Source organism: Balaenoptera acutorostrata, chromosome 15 (genome assembly GCF_949987535.1).
Source record: "Balaenoptera acutorostrata chromosome 15, mBalAcu1.1, whole genome shotgun sequence".
Taxonomy (NCBI): Eukaryota; Metazoa; Chordata; class Mammalia; order Artiodactyla; family Balaenopteridae; genus Balaenoptera; species Balaenoptera acutorostrata.
The window spans coordinates 17815135-17832910 of NC_080078.1; the positions used below are offsets into that span (position 1 = coordinate 17815135).

A 17776-nucleotide genomic window follows, 5' to 3' on the forward strand; every position below is an offset into this window, starting at 1 on the left:
CCCTCCCTAGTGACCGCACACAGGCTCTCTTCACACACATAGGCCTGAATGGGGGCTCCTCGTACATGTCATTTCATGACCTTGACACACAGTTATCGAATCCCAGAGTAAGTGTTCCTTTTCTTGTCTTTCTCTTCAGTAGACTCTGAGCTCCGTGAAGGCAGATGCCATTTTTATTTGTTTTGGCATCTCCGGTACTTTGCGTGGCGCTTAATCAGTGTTGGATAACCTATGTGATGACCAGGGTCAGCAAATTGGGCCTCGGGCAGGAGTCCTAGAGTCAGCTGCTGGGAGATGTTGGAGTTCTGATGGGACAGGGGAGTAAACCACCCTGAACACATTCTTAAAGCAGCAAATCAGCTCCCCTGTTTTCAAACTTTTCTCAACTGACCTCTTCCAATTTAACTCAATGAGCCTGTTTCGAGACAGAGAACACAGGTCCTAAGTTTGTGACACGCAGACACAGAAAAGTAGACTTTCTGTCTGTTACGTGTATGCACAGCCTCACATTCTTTTTGAAGATGGACCATACAGAGCCTGTGACTATGTGGAAGACTAATTATGGGTCACAGGCAATGTGAAGGAAGCTGCAGTTAAAGGAAACCGTTGACAACCTCCTCTTTTTCCTTTTTGCCTGTTCAGTGGGAGCAATGAAGTCATCTGGTATGGGCAGCAAGGGGGGCAAGAGGAGGAACTGTCAGACTGAGCGATGTGACTGAAGACAGGCCTTGCGATCAGGCATCTGTAAACCACAGGCTGGGGGCAGTAGATGGTGGCTCTAGGTGGGAGGGGTTGGGAGCCCGTGGGCTCTAATATGGACCCTTGGTGACTCATTCCCCTGGGAGAGGGAGCTCCTCCAACTGGTGCGTCTCGATGCCAAGGAGTGAGTGGGGATGGCTTCTCTGCCAGCGCACCCTTGTGGGATCTCTGGCAGGGCTAGGACCTGAGACAATCTGCCCAAGATGGCCATTTAAGTCAGCAGGCAAGGCGCCAGGGTGGAGTCTCCATCTTCAGCGCCGTAGACTGTTCGACCTCAGCAGAGAAGTCAGTTTTCCCAGCTGCGACATCTCGAAGCACCTGGCTGGGAAGTGTTCTTGGCCTCTTTTTCAGGCATTATTTTTCGCACACCGAGACAGTAGGAGGAACTAATGATTTGTCCCAAGTCTGGTCTCCAACAGGCTGCAGGTCCACTGATGACACAGGGCACTGTTTTTGATTCTGAAGTTTGTTTTATCCATCCAGTTCAGGAGGCGAGTTTGTTCACTTATTAGATATTTACAGAGACCCTGCTGTGCACCAGAACCATTCTAGGCCCTGAGGATGTCTTGGGGACCCTGATGACAACCTGCCCCTCTTACGGCGCTTATTGCAGAAATGTGTACCCAAAAAAGCGGCCATTTCTGAGAGTGTCAGGTGCTGTGAAGAGTCTGGAAATGGTCAGAGGCGGGGGATAGACTCGGGTTAAAATTTTCAGGAAGACCTGGGTTGTTGGTATCTGAGCAGTGGCCTGAATGATGAGAATCAGTGGCCTGAAGATGTGAGGGTAGAGCAGCTGGGCAGAGGACCAGCGGGGCTGTTGTGGATGCAGGGCAGGGCCGTGGGGGTGTGTAGGACGGGCCAGGCCCTGGTGGGGAGTCAGGGGTATGGCCTGAGGGCCCTGGCCGGACGGGGAGGGCTCTGAGCAAGGAACTGGTGAGACTGGCTCTGTTCCCCCTGAATGCTCTGTGGTTCTAGGATGGAAACCTCCTTAACTGGGGGATTGTGAACCTCCAAGAAGAAGCAGGAAATGATAGTTCACTAAGGTTCTGCTTTTTTATATTTCGATATTCTTAAAAATCAATTACAGTTATTTCTTCCTGCGGTGGCTTCTGATTTGCAGGTGGGGGAAGAAACTGATCATCGTTGCCTCCCAAGACATGCGGTACCGGGCCTTGATCGGCTTGGAGGGTGACCCCGACTTGAAGCTCCCCGACTTCTCTTACTGCATTTTGGAGCGATTAGGCCGGTCCCGGTGGCAAGGGGAGCTCCAACGAGACCTCCACAGCACTGCTTTCAAGTGAGGGGATGCTTTGCTTCTCTGCTGTAAATGCTGGGGCTCCCTGATCATTGGGCCCTGCCACCTGGGCAGTCCCCACATCCATGGTGATTGGAAGCACGATGCTTTCTCATTGAAGAGACCCTGGAAAAAAAGACCAAAAAAAGGGGACTCCCTGGCAGTCCAGTGGTTTAGACTCTGCCTTTCCATTGCAGGGGGGCATGGGTTTGATCCCTGGTCTGGGGAACTAAGATCCTGCATGCCTCATGGTGCGGCTGAAAAAAGAAAAAAAAAAGAAAGAGAGAGACACCCTGGGGTGACCATAGAATTTATTGTCCAAACCAGACATTTTGAGAGTGGAAGGTGGAGATGACCAGAAGGGACGCCAAGGCAATGGGCATAAACTGAGACCACCTGGCGAGCCAGAATGCATGGCAACCCTGGTTATTGGCCGCTATATGATTAGAGACCCATGTCTGATCAGCTCCTCGCTAGTATAACCCTCACTGTCTCCCACGCCAGCCATCCTTTCCGACTCCGTTTCCCCTATCCTCTACCCCCATCTCCCATCCACCTCTCTTGGGGGTCTGGGGTGTGCCTTAGGCTGAGGCACTGCTGTTCTTTCCAAGGCCATTGTCACATAGCAACTGTTCTCTTAGGTTGGCTGGATAGGAGGTGTGTGTCTCTGGTGTTCATGTCCTCCACACTGTGGGGTGAAAGCAACCAACAAAGCAAAATGACCACCTATTCTCTTCCTCTCCTCCAGGGTTGATGCTGGGAAGCTCCACTATCATAGGAAAATTTTGAACAAAAATGGGCTCATTACGATGCAGTCACATGTGATCCGATTACCCACCGGAGCCCAGCAGCACTCAATCCTCCTCCTCCTGAATCGGTTTCACATGGACAGGTACAGTGTGAGACACCAGAACGCTCCCTTACCTGTCTGCTCCCTTACCTCTGTCCTTCAGCCATGTGTATTATACCTTTAAAAATCCTAGAGGCCAAATCAGAATATGACTAGCTTTTAAAAAAAGATATTTACCACCTATTTTGGATTATGAGAATAAGTCTTGCTTATTTAGAAAAATCTGGAAATCATATAGAAAAGAAGGGCAAAAAATACCTATCACCCCACAGCCCAGCAATAGGAACTATTAACATTTTGGTGAAATTTGGGAATGTAAAAATAAAAGTAAATAAGTCAGATTTGATTTGTTATGGTGACAGAGTTCTGTGGGTAGAAGAGAGAACAATGGACTAAGTCAAGATCTGTATTTAAGTCTTTGCTCCTGATTTGGGCACGATCACTTGACCTATCTGAACCACTGTTTCCTCTTCTGTAGAATGGCCATGACACAGCTTGGTACTAGTTCATATGCAGTGAATATCTGTGCCTTCATCTATTCTTTCATTCATTGAAAGGCAGTAAAAATGGAGAAGTGGGCGTCTCTGGATCCCATATATATGCCCTCCCCGCTGCTAAACCTGTGGGCAGTTAAAGCCAAGTTCACCTTCCCCAGCTGCATGACAATACGTTCCTCTCCGCCCCTCCTCCCACACCCCCCCACCCACACACAGCTGGTGAGCCCTTGGCTCCTTTAATAGCTTCCATTAGCTTGTAAGCATTTATTATGACATCCACTTCACAATAAAAATGCAAAGGAAGGGAAAGTCAGTCACGCCATCGAAGTGAGAGGTAGAAACCAGGGCTTCAGAATCAGAGAGGTGTCCTGATTACTGCAGAGGGCACTGTATTTCGAGGAGGAAGACCTGGGTTCACATTTTGTGCCTGAATTTTAGAAAAGCTTAACTTCTTTATGAAATAATTCCTATCCTTTCTTACCAAGTGATTTATAAGGAAATAATGTTGGTGCTTCCTAAACTTTAAGGTATTGTCAACTCAAAAAATATTCACAGTCTAAAAGTTGAGAGTTATGTTTTATTCGGTGGGAATTTTTAGGACTTCAAGCCCAGAGCAGGTAATCTGGACGTCAAAATATAATTGTTAAAGAAAACCAAGTTAAGGAATTTAGCGCTTTTCTGTGTATGGCAAGGTGCAAGAGTCTGGGCTCACTGAAATCATTCCTTTGATATGCACCTCAGCTATTTGGGGCCAGTATCCTGTGTTTTCACATCCTGAGTTTCCTCAGGGCCCACCATGGGGAGTGGCTGCAGTCTGATGGCTGCTAGATGGCAGGTATTCTTTGCTGAGTTTCCTCAGGGCTCACCGGCTCACCTTGGAGGGCTGCAATTGCTGATGACTGTGACATCCTTTGTTTACTGATATGGCAGGCAGTATTCCATTTATCAGTATGATCAAAAGATGTAAGGCATTTTAAAGAATCATTTCATGACAGTTTTAGCCACAGAGGCTAGTCTGTACACTGCCACTAGTTCGGTGACCTTGGCCGTGAGACTGAACCACTCAGAGCCCCAGTCTTTCCAACTGTAAAGGACAAGGAGTTGGGCTGGATGTTCTCTGAGACCTAAGACCACAAGGTTCTGTAGTTTGATATGTTGTCATTTAAATCTTGTCATCTTTAAAAAACAGGCAGTCTTTAGCAATAGGTGTGGAAAAAAATGAAGTGTTTTATGTTTCTCACAGGAGGAGCAAGTACGACATCCTTATGGAGAAGCTTTCGGCTGTGCTGAGCACACGGAGTAACCGGACAGAGACACTGGGAAAGCTGAGGGAGGAGCTGGTGAGCTGCCCCTGCCCGTGTGGGGGGCTGGATCCGTTTGTGACGCAGTGGGGAGCATCGTCAAGTGTAGATTTCAGTGCGTTGCAGTTGAAAACCCTGTCATGGACTTGACCATCCCTAGCTGTTACCGAGTCCAAGCTCGTTCTGCCCGCCGCACGACAGGCCAGTAAATCGGGAGACGAGGTGTTGAGGCAAGGGATAATGACTTTATTCGGAAAGTCGGCAGACCGAGAAGATGCGGACTAGGGTCCCCAAAAACCTTCCTATCCAGGTCTGGATGCCAGTTTTTTTTATAGAACAGAGCGGGGTAGGAGGTGAGGAAGTAAAGTAAAATGGCCATTAGTTTTGCCTGGCTTGGCCAGCATCCGGGAGGGGATATGTTAATTTCTTCTTCTCAGCAGCCATTCACCGGTGGGCAGGGTCAGATTGTCTCCCTGTGAGCTGAACAAAGGCACTTTAGTTCAACTTTCAGGCAGAGGGGCAGGGTTCCCTGAGGCAGGTCATTATGTATGATTATAATAACAAAAGCAACGGAAAGCAAAGGTTAAAGTCAAACAGATCAACATGGAGTCAAAATCGGCTCTTCCCTGTTACATAGCCATGAAACCAGCAGAACTTTCCTTTGCTTTACAGAATGAAAAAGGGCTCAGTCTTTAATTTAAGTCCTTCCTGCTCTTGGGTGGCCTCCAGTTTTCCCGGGGATTTGCGCCAAGTCCTGCTATAAAAGTTCCTGTGGAATGGTGAATCTGGGCATTTACATTTACTTTCCTAATCAAGCTTGTAATTTTGTTCCCAGTGGTTTTATGCTGAAATAACAGAGTGACTACTGAGAAGGAGGAGAGACAACACAGGGAGAAAAGCAGTTATGGACCTGCTTCATCTTTGGGTCCAGGAACAGAGGCAGTGATGAAGTGAGAGTGGGAGGAAGAAAGCACAGGGGTGATGCCGCTTCCGGTCTGATTTGAGCCCTCTTCGGTAGAAGTTAGGAAAGAGCCAACGCTGGAAACGGGAGGAAAGTAAAACTGCCCTGTAGGTTAAACAGTACGATTTGAAGTCAAGATTTGGGGTGATAGTAATTAGTCCCCAGAGGAGCATGGCTTGGAGTCTGGTTGTAGAGTCCAGGTAGATCCTTCTTGCTCCTCGCCTTGTGCTGCCCCCGGGGGGCTCTGCTCTCTGATTTCACTGCGCTGAGGGAAGGGCTCTCTCCCCTCCTGCTAAGTGCACTGTATGCCCAAGCCTCTTTAAAGCAGAGGTTATAAACCAAAGCTTGTGGGTCACATTCGGCCTGCACATTGTTAAAAAGAACTCTGACCTAGCATCTTTTAAAAATTGAGATTTTTCCTCACAATCTAGGTTACCAGCTTCCCTTGAAATATCAGAGGCTCTGGCCAGCCTGGGCCCGTGGTCTCTTGTGATAGCAGTTATCTGGAGCTGGCTGTGTGCTGGCCGCCCACCCCAGGCCCCTTACCTCCTGTCAGCTCTCAGACGCCCAGGCAGTGCCATTTGTCACTCCATGAGCACTGCTGTTCAGGAGGAGAGAAATATTTCTCAGTGTCTGAGTGTCTGTCAAAAGTGGGGAATAAAAGGTAGACTGATAAGGCCTCTTCCTGAGAGGCCCTAGTCAAGATGAAGGAAACTCCTGCAAGCTCAAATATCTGCCCGCTTTGTTCTTTATATTGTTCGTCCAGCCCATGCAGACACTGAAGATCGAAACCCTCTGCCCTGCTGAGTCACTCAAGGGTAGAGAAACTGAGCAGTCTGAGGTCAATGCTGTGGACGATCTAAGTGACGAGATTTGACTGATACAGGACACTGTTTATTTTATTTATTTATTCATGCGACAGATACTTTAGTGAGTGTCTGTTTGGAGTCAGAACTGTGTTTCGCACCACCATGGCAAAAATTAACCAGGATGACAGTCTTACAATGTCGCAGAGCAGTCTAATTGGAGGGGCTGACGTGTGACCACACACTCAGGCCAGACTGCTCCTTGGAAGGATGTGTTTGAGTTGCGTGAAAGGAGAGATGGGAAAAGCTTTGTAGAGCCAGTTCCAGTTGAGCTGGGCTTTGAAGATGAAGTCAGCATCATCCGACAGAGGAGAGACCATCTTTCAGGCAGAGGAGATGGGCGGGAGCAAAGGCGTGGAGCTGTGGGAGGTGATGGGGTGTTTCCGAGCTTGGCAGTGACACAGGGGGCAGCCAGGCGGCAGCGTGCCCGGTGGGAGTAGTAAGAGACATGGCTGGAAAGGAAAGTTGGAGCCAGATAAGGAAGGTCTCGAGTGCCAGGCTGAGGACTTGGGTTTCAGCCTTTAGCCTGGTAAACTGCAGTTTGAGCGTTTGGGAAATGAACTGATGGATGGGGAGGAGATTGGAGGCAGGGAGGGGAGGTGGGTGCTGTGGCCTCAGGTAGGGTGGGTGATGCCTTGAATTGTTGGCGACATTTGGGGGGGTGGCACTAGCAGGACTTGGTGAGTGACTGAAGCTGGGGTGTGGGTGTCGGGTGTGGGGAGGAACGAAGGAGAAGGACTCTGTTGTCCAGCCTGAGTGGCAGCCCCTCCCTGGAGTGGACCAGAGCTGGAGGGCGGGCTCCTGAGGGCAGGGACCACGCCTGCCACCCCCCACCATGAGGACGGCCTGGCCCACGGAGACGCTGAGCCCAGATTTGTTGAATGAGTGTACAATGAAAGTAGAGAGTTCAGAAAGAGGAATGAGTTTGCCTGAGGTTGAGGCACATGGCAAATTTGATTTTAGGATTTATTGAGTATGAAGATCTTCTGGGACTTTGACTTGGTGATGTTTAGTCAGCAGCTGGAAATAGGGGTCAGAGAAGGCTGAGCAGGATTTAGTGAATAATTAACCTCTGGATGAGGTGGCCGCCGTGCATATGGATGCTGACTTTTGGGGGGAGTGGGGAAGGCCACTTTCTTTAACTGGGCAGATCGTGCGAGTCCTCAACGGTGGCCCCCCCGTAAGGGAAGGACCGTGTCGTCCTCCATCCTCTGGGCAGATGATGTGAGTCCTCGATGGCAGCCCCCCATAGGATGGTCCAGGGCTCAGGGCCATATGTTGAGGGCTAGGCTTTGATGGATGCGTTTCCGTAGGGTCTCTCCACGACGCTGGGGGCACGGCTGGATTAACCAGAGGTGCCATTTACCAGCCAGCGGGTTAAATGAGCCATGTGTGAGTTGTCTGTATTTCTTTGATAGCAGTATGTTCTGCTGCCCAGCAGTTAGCGTACCGGCTCCTCCGAGAGGTGGTCACACGTTCGTGGGTGGTGGCAGCAGCCCTCAGACACATGCTGCCCCCCCCCCCCCCCCGAGCGTAAGAGGAAACCTGGGAGGTGCCATGAACCACTCTTGGTCGCGAGTGCCTCCTGCTCTTCAGGTGGTAACCTGCCTGTCTGTCCAGAGGTGGCAAAATCAAATGCTACGAGTGGCCAGGAGGGTGGTACGGATTAGTGAAACAGGCCAAGTGTAAAATAAGTTTTTGAGGGAGTTCCCTGGTGGTTTAGTGGTTAGGATTCAACGCTTTCACTGCTGTGGCCCGGGTTCAATCCCTGGTTGGGGAACTGAGATCCTGCAAGCCGCGTGGCGTGGGCAAAAAAAAAAAAAAAAAAAAAAAAATTTTATATCAATATGGATTCAAGAATTATTCAACTTTCCTCTTAACTATCATGAGAGAAAAACAGCACAAAAATGGTGATAAACAGGAACTGACCTTCGGCCTCACCGTGTAAGGGGTCTGATGGGCAGAGAAGGCCAGGGCGTCCGGGCCGGGCGTGCCTGTCTGGAGGGAGCAGCTGGTCCTCACCTCCCGCTGGCTGTTGCTGGGAGGAACCACAGGCCTAGGATTTGTTGCCAGATCCTGTTTTTCAAGAGAAGCCAGAATCTGTTTTTTTTAACATGAACTCTCTCACTTTTCAGTGTTGGCAAGTAAATTACTTTTTTCAAAAAAAAAACGTGTAGATGCAAAAACACGGCCTGCACTGGAGGCTGCTCGTTGGTAACCTCGACAGTTAGGGGCGCTTTGGGTCATTTTGGTTGTGTTGCCTCCTCGCAGAAATGTGAGTGATGGGGTGGAGGTACTCGGCCTCATTTTGCTGAAACTTCACAGATAGACTAAATTTTTTTTAAAGTTCTTAAATTTAATTTTTTCTCTTCCACTGCCTGTGAGAGGTGTGTGTACGTATGTATATATCTATTAATAATTAATAATACACTTACTTGTTTAAAAAAACCAAAACAATATGAAAAGGTATACAGTGAAAATTTTCTAGTGCTGCCCCCATCTGCCTCATTCTCACCCCTTTCAGGTGCATCCTTTCAGGATCTTTGTAGGGAAATCTCTTTCCCCACTCATAATCAAAAGGATGGTTTATATGCTGCTGCAGACCCATTTTGTTCCCTGGACAAGGTAGCTTGGCAGTATTTTCTCGTTAGTGCCTCCAGTGTTTCCTCATTCAAGATCATCAGTTAACTCAGGTCCCCACTTGTTCGTTTACATGACCCTCCAATAGTTTCAAACACCTTGCTCTACCTAACAGCAGCATTTCAATTTTGCAGGGGCTGTGCGAGAGGACATTTAAGCGTCTGTACCAGTACATGCTGAACGCGGGGCTGGCCAAGGTGGTGCCTCTTCCCTTACAAGAGATCCACCCTGAACGTGGACCTTGCAAGACCAAGAAAGGTAAAGGCAGTCTCAGTTCCTCCCCGGGCTGCACGGACAGTTTTCACTTCTCCCCTCTAAGTGCCAGCCCGTCCCTCTTACCACGTTCTGCCCTGAGGTAGGATGATTTCACGTTATTTTTTCAACTCTGTTCCTCAGCGCCTGGCTCAGGACCTCCTCTATAAAAAGCGCTCAGGAAACGTTTGCTGAATGAAACCCATTCTGACTCCCAGCAAACATCTCTATATGGATGTCCCTCCAACATCTCCCATTCCTGGTGTCCAGAAACCAAAATTTATCTTTTCCTTCTTATGCTAAGCCAGTATTTTCTAAGTACCTGATCTGTGTGTTGCATGATTGCATTTTTCTAGCCCTGCAAAGTAGGTGGTATCATTACCATTTTACAGGTAAGAAAATTAAAGTTAAGAGATGCTAAGTAACTTACATGAGGTTAAGCAATCAGGAAGTGGTGGAGGTGGGATTTGAACCTTCTAAGAAAGTTAAACTAGGGACAATAGACTCTGAAACTTTAAAAACCTTCCTTAGTCCTTTATTTTTCTCAGTTCTTGATTTTTATCCCATGCTGTTTAACCCCTCCTGATTAACCAAAGTTGTTTAAAAATCTTAGGGTCAGAGCTTTCAGTAAAAGATGACAGAAGGAATAGATGAGTTTTTCTGCACTCTTCCAACTCCTTCCTAGTGATGATAGGCTATAAAAGGAATAAACCTGCAAGTACAAAGAGAATAGGACAGGAAGTGACGGCAGGGAGAGTTGTCTACATTTTTGTGCTCAAAGGCAGATGTACAAATGGTAACTGACCGAGCAGACTGGGAAAGCTGAATGCTTGTGCGGGGCAGTAGCCAAGAGTGGACACCTCAAACCTGAAATAAACCAGGGAACTCTGAAAGCACCAGTTTGGATGGGACTAGAGACAAGAGGATTGGTTTATAGTCTGTGAAGAGCCATTGCACCCCCAGGTCCCCTCCCCTATTTGGCATAGCCAGGTAACAAGCCCTTTCCCACAAAGACAGAGGTCTGGACTTCGTGGCTTAGTCTTTCCTCATTAGTACCTCCAGTGATTCCTCATTCCTTGGACTTAACCTCAAGAGAAGATGCACTGGAGACTTTTGAGACTCTCAGACATGAGATGCAGCTGGGGACAGGGTCCAGTGCTGATAACAGGCGGTCTGAGATAATCTCTATACACAATGAGGTAGGAGTCTTCACTGCCTTTCCCCCTGTGGCTCCTAAAACACTGGCAGCCAGGCTTACAGTCCCTAAGGCCAGAGGCTGGAGGCTTCTTTTCTGCAGAAACTGACCAGTCCAAGAGAAAAGTCTTCTAGATCCTGAAATTTAGGGGTTTCCTAGCAAAATAGTCGGCCTCTGCCTGCTCACGCTTCATGGAAGCCCACACAATGGCAGCCTCTCCCTTTCTCTTCCCGACCCTGCAAAACACAGGACTTTTAATGTACAGCAGTATTTTAATGAAGCATTTTAACGTTTCACCAAGCATTTGAGAACTCTAACATGAATGTAAGAGAAACAAACTAACTTAGGAAATAGAAACAAAGTGAGGAGCAGAAAAAAAGGAAAGGAGAGAGAAGGAAGGTACTGCATCCATGAAACCAGAGCAAGAGGCTATAAAGGAGGGACATGCAGAAAATAAAAAAGAGCTCTTGGAAATAAAAGAAATATGACTATTGCAATAAAAGATTTGGTAGAAGGAAAGATAGTGAGATAAAGTTGAGAAAATCTCCTGTAAAGAACAGAAACTCAAAAGGGATGGAAATAGGAGAGTTTAAGTTGAAAATAAGAAGCTGAGCCTAAAAGATCCAATGTTCACACAGTGGGAGTTCAAGTTCATAGTAGGGGGAGGGAGTGTGTGTGCAGGGGAGGAGATGACGGGAAATGACGTGGAATTTTCCTAGATCTGAAGGATGTTAAGTCCTAGATCAAAAGACCTAGCAGATGTCTAGCATGATGAACATAAAGAAACCCACACCAGGATCCAACAGCCTGAGACTTCAGAAGTCTGGGGCCTGAAGAGCCTCCAGAGAGGAGACATCAGACTTCCCAGTAGTAACTGAAGCTAGAGAGCTTGGAGCAACACCATCAACTTTCTGAAGGGGATGGACTTTCACCCTGGAATCTTCCAATCAGTGAGGTGTGAGAATAAGGACCTCACACATTTTCATACATGCGGATTAGAAACAATTCATCTCTAATCTCCCAAGTTCCCTTTTAGGAAGCTACAGGAGGATGTACACCACCAAATGACAGGCTAAGCCGAGAGACAGGAAAGCATGGGGTCCAGGAAGAAGGGGGGACAATGGAAACCCTGGAGAGATGATGAAGGGAAATCATGATGACAGACGCGGGGGGTGGGGGACGGAAGTTCATGCAAAGGATCATTTGCCTAGTGCCTGTGAATGTGTGAAGGGAAATTTGTATGCTAGCAGAGAGTCTGAGTGTGAATTCGATATGGGTACAGAGAAAACCAAGCAAATGGAAAAAAGTTATCAACGCCAAGTAAAACTAAAAGGTGTGTAATTTTAAAAAGCTTAAGGCCTATGTGCTTGACTATGTGGGCATAGCAAGTAACCTCTGGAGACTGGCCTCACTAACAGCTCCAGAGAATGTTTGCTGGATGAGGACAGACCACGGCGTCCCCAGTACTTGGCTTGGTGCCTGCAGGAGGGAGGTGGTATGCTTGCTGAGTGACCGAGCTGCCAGTCTGAGGGAGCTGTGTCTCTTCCTTTGCTTCCTCATTTAGTTAATGGAATCACTGCCCCCCCTGTCTGACTTCCCTGTGTCTAAGTCTTGTGGAGAAGATGGTAACACACAGATATTACCACACAACAGGTGTATAAAAGGCAGGAGCCCCTGGAGGTAGGAAAGCCCCCCAAGAGCAGACTTCATCTTTGAGTGTCTTAAGTGCTGAGTAGATGTGTGACTGGTTGAATGACTGGAGTTCCCCAGGGGAAGGGATGGGGAGCATCAGCCCTTAAGTGGACAGGAAACCAGGAAGTTCCGCTGGGTCCTGAGGCAGGGAAGAAAAGGCCTCAGGAACTGAGAGGTATGCTGGGGATTCCCACCTAACATTTGGCTTGGAAATATGATTATCTGAATGCTTAAAATATCATGACCTGTGGATCTAATAAGCATTCTTATTTCCTGACCTATTGAAAGAAAGGCATTAAAAATAAGCAGATGAGTAATTTTTTTAGAGTAAAGAGAAATTAAGAGAGAAATAGCCTTAAATAATTTTTTTGCTGGGCTTCTCCACGGCTTGAGGTCCTTGGAAATTCAAAGGAGCCCCTTGAGACTATCACACCTGAATGGACTTTTGATGTAAGATAGCCTGGGTTAGAATTATTTTTTTTATATATATAAATTTATTTATTTATTTTTGGCTGTGTTGGGTCTTCGTTTCTGTGCAAAGGCTTTCTCCAGTTGCGGCAAGCGGGGGCCACTGTTCATCGCGGTGCGCGGGTCTCTCACTGTCGCGGCCTCTCCCGTTGTGGAGCGCAGGCTCAGTAGTTGTGGCTCACGGGCCTAGCCGCTCCACGGCATGTGGGATCTTCCCGGACCAGGGCACGAACCCGTGTCCCCTGCATTGGCAGGCGGATTCCTAACCACTGCACCACCAGGGAAGCCCCTGGGTTAGAATTCTTGTCCTGTCACTTCCTGTTGGGGAGTCCTTCAGCAAATTTTGACCTCTCTCTGCCTCAGCTTCCTCATCAGGATTATCTGGAATAATAATATATATATTTCCAGAGTGTCGTGGAGCTTACAGGCGACAGTGTACACAGAGCAGGGCCTTTGGGCCACATCTGGCAGTGTATTTTGTTGGCCTCATGGTGTTTGTTTTAATTGTAGTTGTTGGCATTTAAAAATCAGAAATTTCACCTACAAAGTCAGCCTGTCAACTTTTCTGTGAAAATAAAACTAGGCAACGTTGAACTGCATTTCTTTAATAGCAACTGGTGAGGCAGAGAGGTGTGCCACCCCCTGTTGAGGGAACCCACCTTCCCCATTTATTCAGCTGCTGTTTAACCCGCAGCTGGCTTCAGTCTGGGTATGTCGTCTGCCTAACCCTTGAAGGGGCGTCCTCATCACACCATGAGTGGCCCTAGTTTTCTGGAGGCCCAGTGCTGGGAAGAAGGATCAGCACGGCTCAGAGACTGGGTACTAAGGGTGTCAGTGGTGAGATTAAGAGGGCAAATACCTACGACGATGAGATGACAGCATTTTTAGATTGTCACGCACACGCGCAGTGAGCCCATTCCTGACCGTTCAGGAGGCTCATCTCATCCCCGCGTGGTCTTGTCACCACCTCTCCGCTGTTTAGGCTCATGGACAGGCCTGCCACGCTGTGTCTCAGCTATTTATCTGTGTGACTTATTCCCAACTAAGCCACCCTCCTTGAGGGTGGCGGCCGCACCCCTCACATACTTTCTGTCCTTAATGTCTGTGCATTGTCTGCTGGGAGCAGAGTAGGTGCTAAGTAAATGTTTAGCCAATTTAATTTAATTAGGTGCCCCTTCAGTGACTTTCCTCGCGCAGGAGACAAGGGATGAATGCACAGCTTTTTAGTCTTTTCTTGCCTTGAGCTGTGTCTTCCCAGTTTGCAAAATTAACATAAAACCTTCCCTCCAAGCTCTTATGGAGTAGACAAGACTTAAATAATAAATAAAGATGACGTATTGCTTCATGTAAATTTACAGGTGCGCCTGGATATATATGAGTGTTTCTAAAAGGCCATAAACAAAGAGTTTGGATTTCGGGCATATTTCAAATGTGTTACAGAAAGCTGCAGTGATCTGTTTTGCAAAAGGCAAATATATCTTGGTAATGAAAACAGTCACCTAAACTGATGTGTTTTGCAAATTTGGATTATTTTCTTCAAGTGTTTAGCAGTCATTCTGTGTTTATTAAATTGTGCTGAGGACAGAAAGGAAGAGAAATAGAAGTTAACTTTGTAATCCCTCAGAAAAGGATCACAGTCGGAAGACAGAAGTTGTGCTCCCTGGGGCTAATGACTGAGACAGGCATTTAGCGGGGTTTCCCAGGTTCAGTGGCAAGGTGAGTCCAGCTGTGAAGAGGATGGGGTGGTTCTAGTGTCTGTACCTCCCTGCTTATGGTGTGTACTCTTCCCCCAAGCTGTTGCCCTGTGACTTTTCAAAAATGAAAAACAAGTTCAACAAGGTAGCAGGACAAGATCAATATACAAAAATCAGTTATATTTCTTTACCCTTGTAATGAACAGTCCAAAAATGAAATTAAGAAAACAATTCTGTTCACAATAGTATCAAAAAGAATAAAATACTTAGGAATAAATTTAACAAAACAAGTACAAAACATATACTCTGAAAACTACAAAATATTGACAGAGACTTAAGATCTAAGTAAATGGGAAAATATCCCCTGTTCATAGATCAGAAGACTTAACATTGTTAAGATGTCAGTACTCCCCAAACTGATCTTCAGATTCCACGCAATTCCTATAAGAATTCCAGCTGATTTCTTTGTGGAAATCAATAAACTAATTCTAAAATTCATATGGAATTAGAGGGTATGTAGAAAGCTAAAACAATCCTGAAAAAGAAGAATCCAGTAAGAGGACTCACACATTGTAATTTCAAAACTTACTACAAAGCAACAGTAATCCAGACAGCATGGTACTGGCACAAGGATAGAATTAGAGACTGATGGAATAGAATTGAGAGTCCAGAAATAAACCCACACATCTGTGGTCAACTGACTTTTCAGCCAGGGTGCCATGATCGTTCAATGGAGAAAGAAGCCAATCACAAAAGGCCATGACTATGGGATTCCATTTAGGGGTGAGTCCAGAATAGGACAGTAGATTAGTGAGTGCTTAGGGCTGGGCTGGGGGCACAGAGGGGTGATAGCTAAAGGATTTGAGGTGACGAAAATGTTCTAGAACTGACTTGTGATGGGTGCACATACCTGTGAATATACTAAAAAACCACTGACTTGTATAGTTTAAACAGGTGAATTGTGTGGTGTATGAATTATATCTCAATAAAGCTGTTAAAATTACAATAAAATTGAAAACCAAATCCAACAAACACTTAAAACAGGGTACAGCAAACTAAATTATGGTCATTAAAATGGCAGAAGGGGACATTTAAAATGTTACAGTAGGATTAAAGTATAGAAGCTAAGAAAAAAGAGACATGAGCCATACTAAGAAGGATTAAAATACAATAAAATAAATATAAAGGTTTAAAAGAGCTTTGAAACCAGAAAACCGGAATTAAAAAGAATGAAGATCAGAAACACAGGATAAAGGGCGAGCATAAACATGAAAAGAATAGAAGATTGTCAGAGAAGTTTAAAGCCTAGAAAATGAATGGTGCTCGGGGAAAACAGGTCAAACAATTAAAAATAGCGAGATTTCTCTAAGTTAAAAGTGACAAGATTGATTAAAGGACTCTAGCTAAAATATGAAGATAATTACTCTCAATAATTAAGATGAATAAAATAGACCTTTTAATATGGCAAAAACTATTAAAGGCAGGAACTTAAAAGAGTAGAGAAAGGGGTAGAATCCTCAGTGGCATAAATTCTGGGCCTTGGGTGACTTCACTGGGGTTGAGGGGGCACAGGCACCTGGAGGGTGCCCTTGTGGGAAAACAGTCCTTTCCTCTGTGTCCCCCCCCCCAGGAGGGAACACGGGCTCAAGCCTGCTGGCCGCTCCATCGACCCCCCTGAGCAGGAAGATGGGCCTGCCTGGTCTGCGGGGTGGAAGGAGCAGGCTGGCAACGGCGGGGAGGGGGAAGGGCGGTGAGGTCTGGGGCAGAATTCTGGAGAATGAGACGGGGACAGACAACAGCAGATGTGCCTCGGAGGGGAGGGACTGGCGACATTGTCCTTTGAGAACTTCCTGTGGTGTGACTGAGGGATGAGAAGGGAAGGCTCCCCATGCTCGGAAGAGCCCGAAGGCAAGTGCTGGGACCTGTGGGCACAGGGCTGGCCTGCAGGTGAGCAGCCTGGCCACAGAGACGTTCAGGGGGCCAGCAAAGTGACTGAGAGGTGTCTGCGTGGCCAGCAAAGTGACTGAGAGGTGTCTGCGTGGTGAGGTTTCATCCTTGAACAGCGCCCAGCTTGGAGTCCTAGAGAAAGTTCTGCCTGTCGGTCACGCTCTAAGAGCTTTGGGGACCTAAGTGATCCGTCCAGAGGGTCCGGGAGGTGGTACTCGCACCAGGTATTGAAGGATGACTGAACCTCTAGACCGAGGCCGTTCCCACAGTTTCCTAAACCTGTGTGAGCCCCCGTGTGTGCTACTGTCAGGACCCGCGCTGCCTTGCACAGTTAGCCAGAGAGACCACTGACCCTGATGGCTTGTCTTAGGGCGTGAAAAAGAGGAAGGGGCTAGGGGAGATTCCGCACTTTGTTAACCATTTTGTGCCTTGGGGGGGCGCAGGGCAGAAGAACCGTGGAGGGAATTTGCGGGGCACTGGGCCAAGTGTTAGTTCTTTGACTCTGATCCCTTTATCACCCCATCTTCTCAGTGCTACCCTTCACTGATCAGCAACTAAAGCACAGATCACTTGCCTAAGGTCACAGAGCTGGGACGTGCTGCTAGGGGAGTGAGCACAGAAAAGTGTGGCTCTTAAGGTGAAGGTGAAGGCGGCCTGGGTGGCCGGGAGCAGGAGACCCCTCCATCAGCCCTTCTTCCACACCCACCGGTATCTTCCCGTCATGCCTGCAGAATGAAAAATAAAACCTCTGCTCGGCTGGAGACCATCTGCAATCATCTGCAGTCTCCTCTTCGTTCTCATCTTCATTCCTGCCTCTCCCACCAGCACCCCTTCCCAAACGGCCAGTCCTTTTCCACCTCTGCCTTTGCTGGTGCCCTTCCATCTGCATGGAATGCCTGTCCTCTTCTGCCAAGACAGTTTCTTCCGGATCCTTTAATATCCCACCCAAATGGCCCCTCCTCTCTCCCTTCCCCTGCGTAGTCTTTTTGTTTGCCAGCTCTGTGGGTTTTGGAAGCAGAGCCCTGAGCGCATTGTAGCCGATTTCTCTGTAGCCATCCAGCTGGATAGCGTACCCTGAGCACTTAACTCATTCACTCCCTTAGTCCTTACTCCCAGGTTAGTCTAGACACGTTGTAGAATTATCCCCGCCTTGTAGATGAGAAGCCTGAGGCTCAGAGGTTCACAGCTCGCTCATGGTAGAGCCAGAGTTCACGCCCGGGCCTGTGTGAAGCCTAATCACCCTGTCCGAGGCTCCCTGGCCTCTCTCTCAGGCACAACCCTTTGCAGGGGTGGGAACCCTGTCTTGTCCTTCTTTATGTGTTCTAGGCCCATCACAGAATAAATGCTGTGAAATTGAATG

The 17776-nt window shown here is 47.5% G+C and overlaps 1 protein-coding gene across 3 annotated transcripts in view; it reads left to right on the forward strand.

The window, feature by feature from the left end:
- Positions 1–17776, forward strand: part of GTF3C1 (general transcription factor IIIC subunit 1) — a 72586-nt gene that overhangs the window by 3082 nt on the left and 51728 nt on the right. For all 3 annotated transcript variants that reach the window (XR_009005310.1, XM_007186334.3, XM_057528395.1), the window contains exons 3-6: positions 1880–2056; positions 2802–2945; positions 4644–4740; positions 9303–9426. Coding sequence is in view for 2 of the 3 variants with exons in the window: in XM_007186334.3 (XP_007186396.3) it covers positions 1880–2056; positions 2802–2945; positions 4644–4740; positions 9303–9426 (542 nt within the window). In the remaining variant the exon portion in view is untranslated. The remainder of the gene's footprint in view (positions 1–1879; positions 2057–2801; positions 2946–4643; positions 4741–9302; positions 9427–17776) is intronic.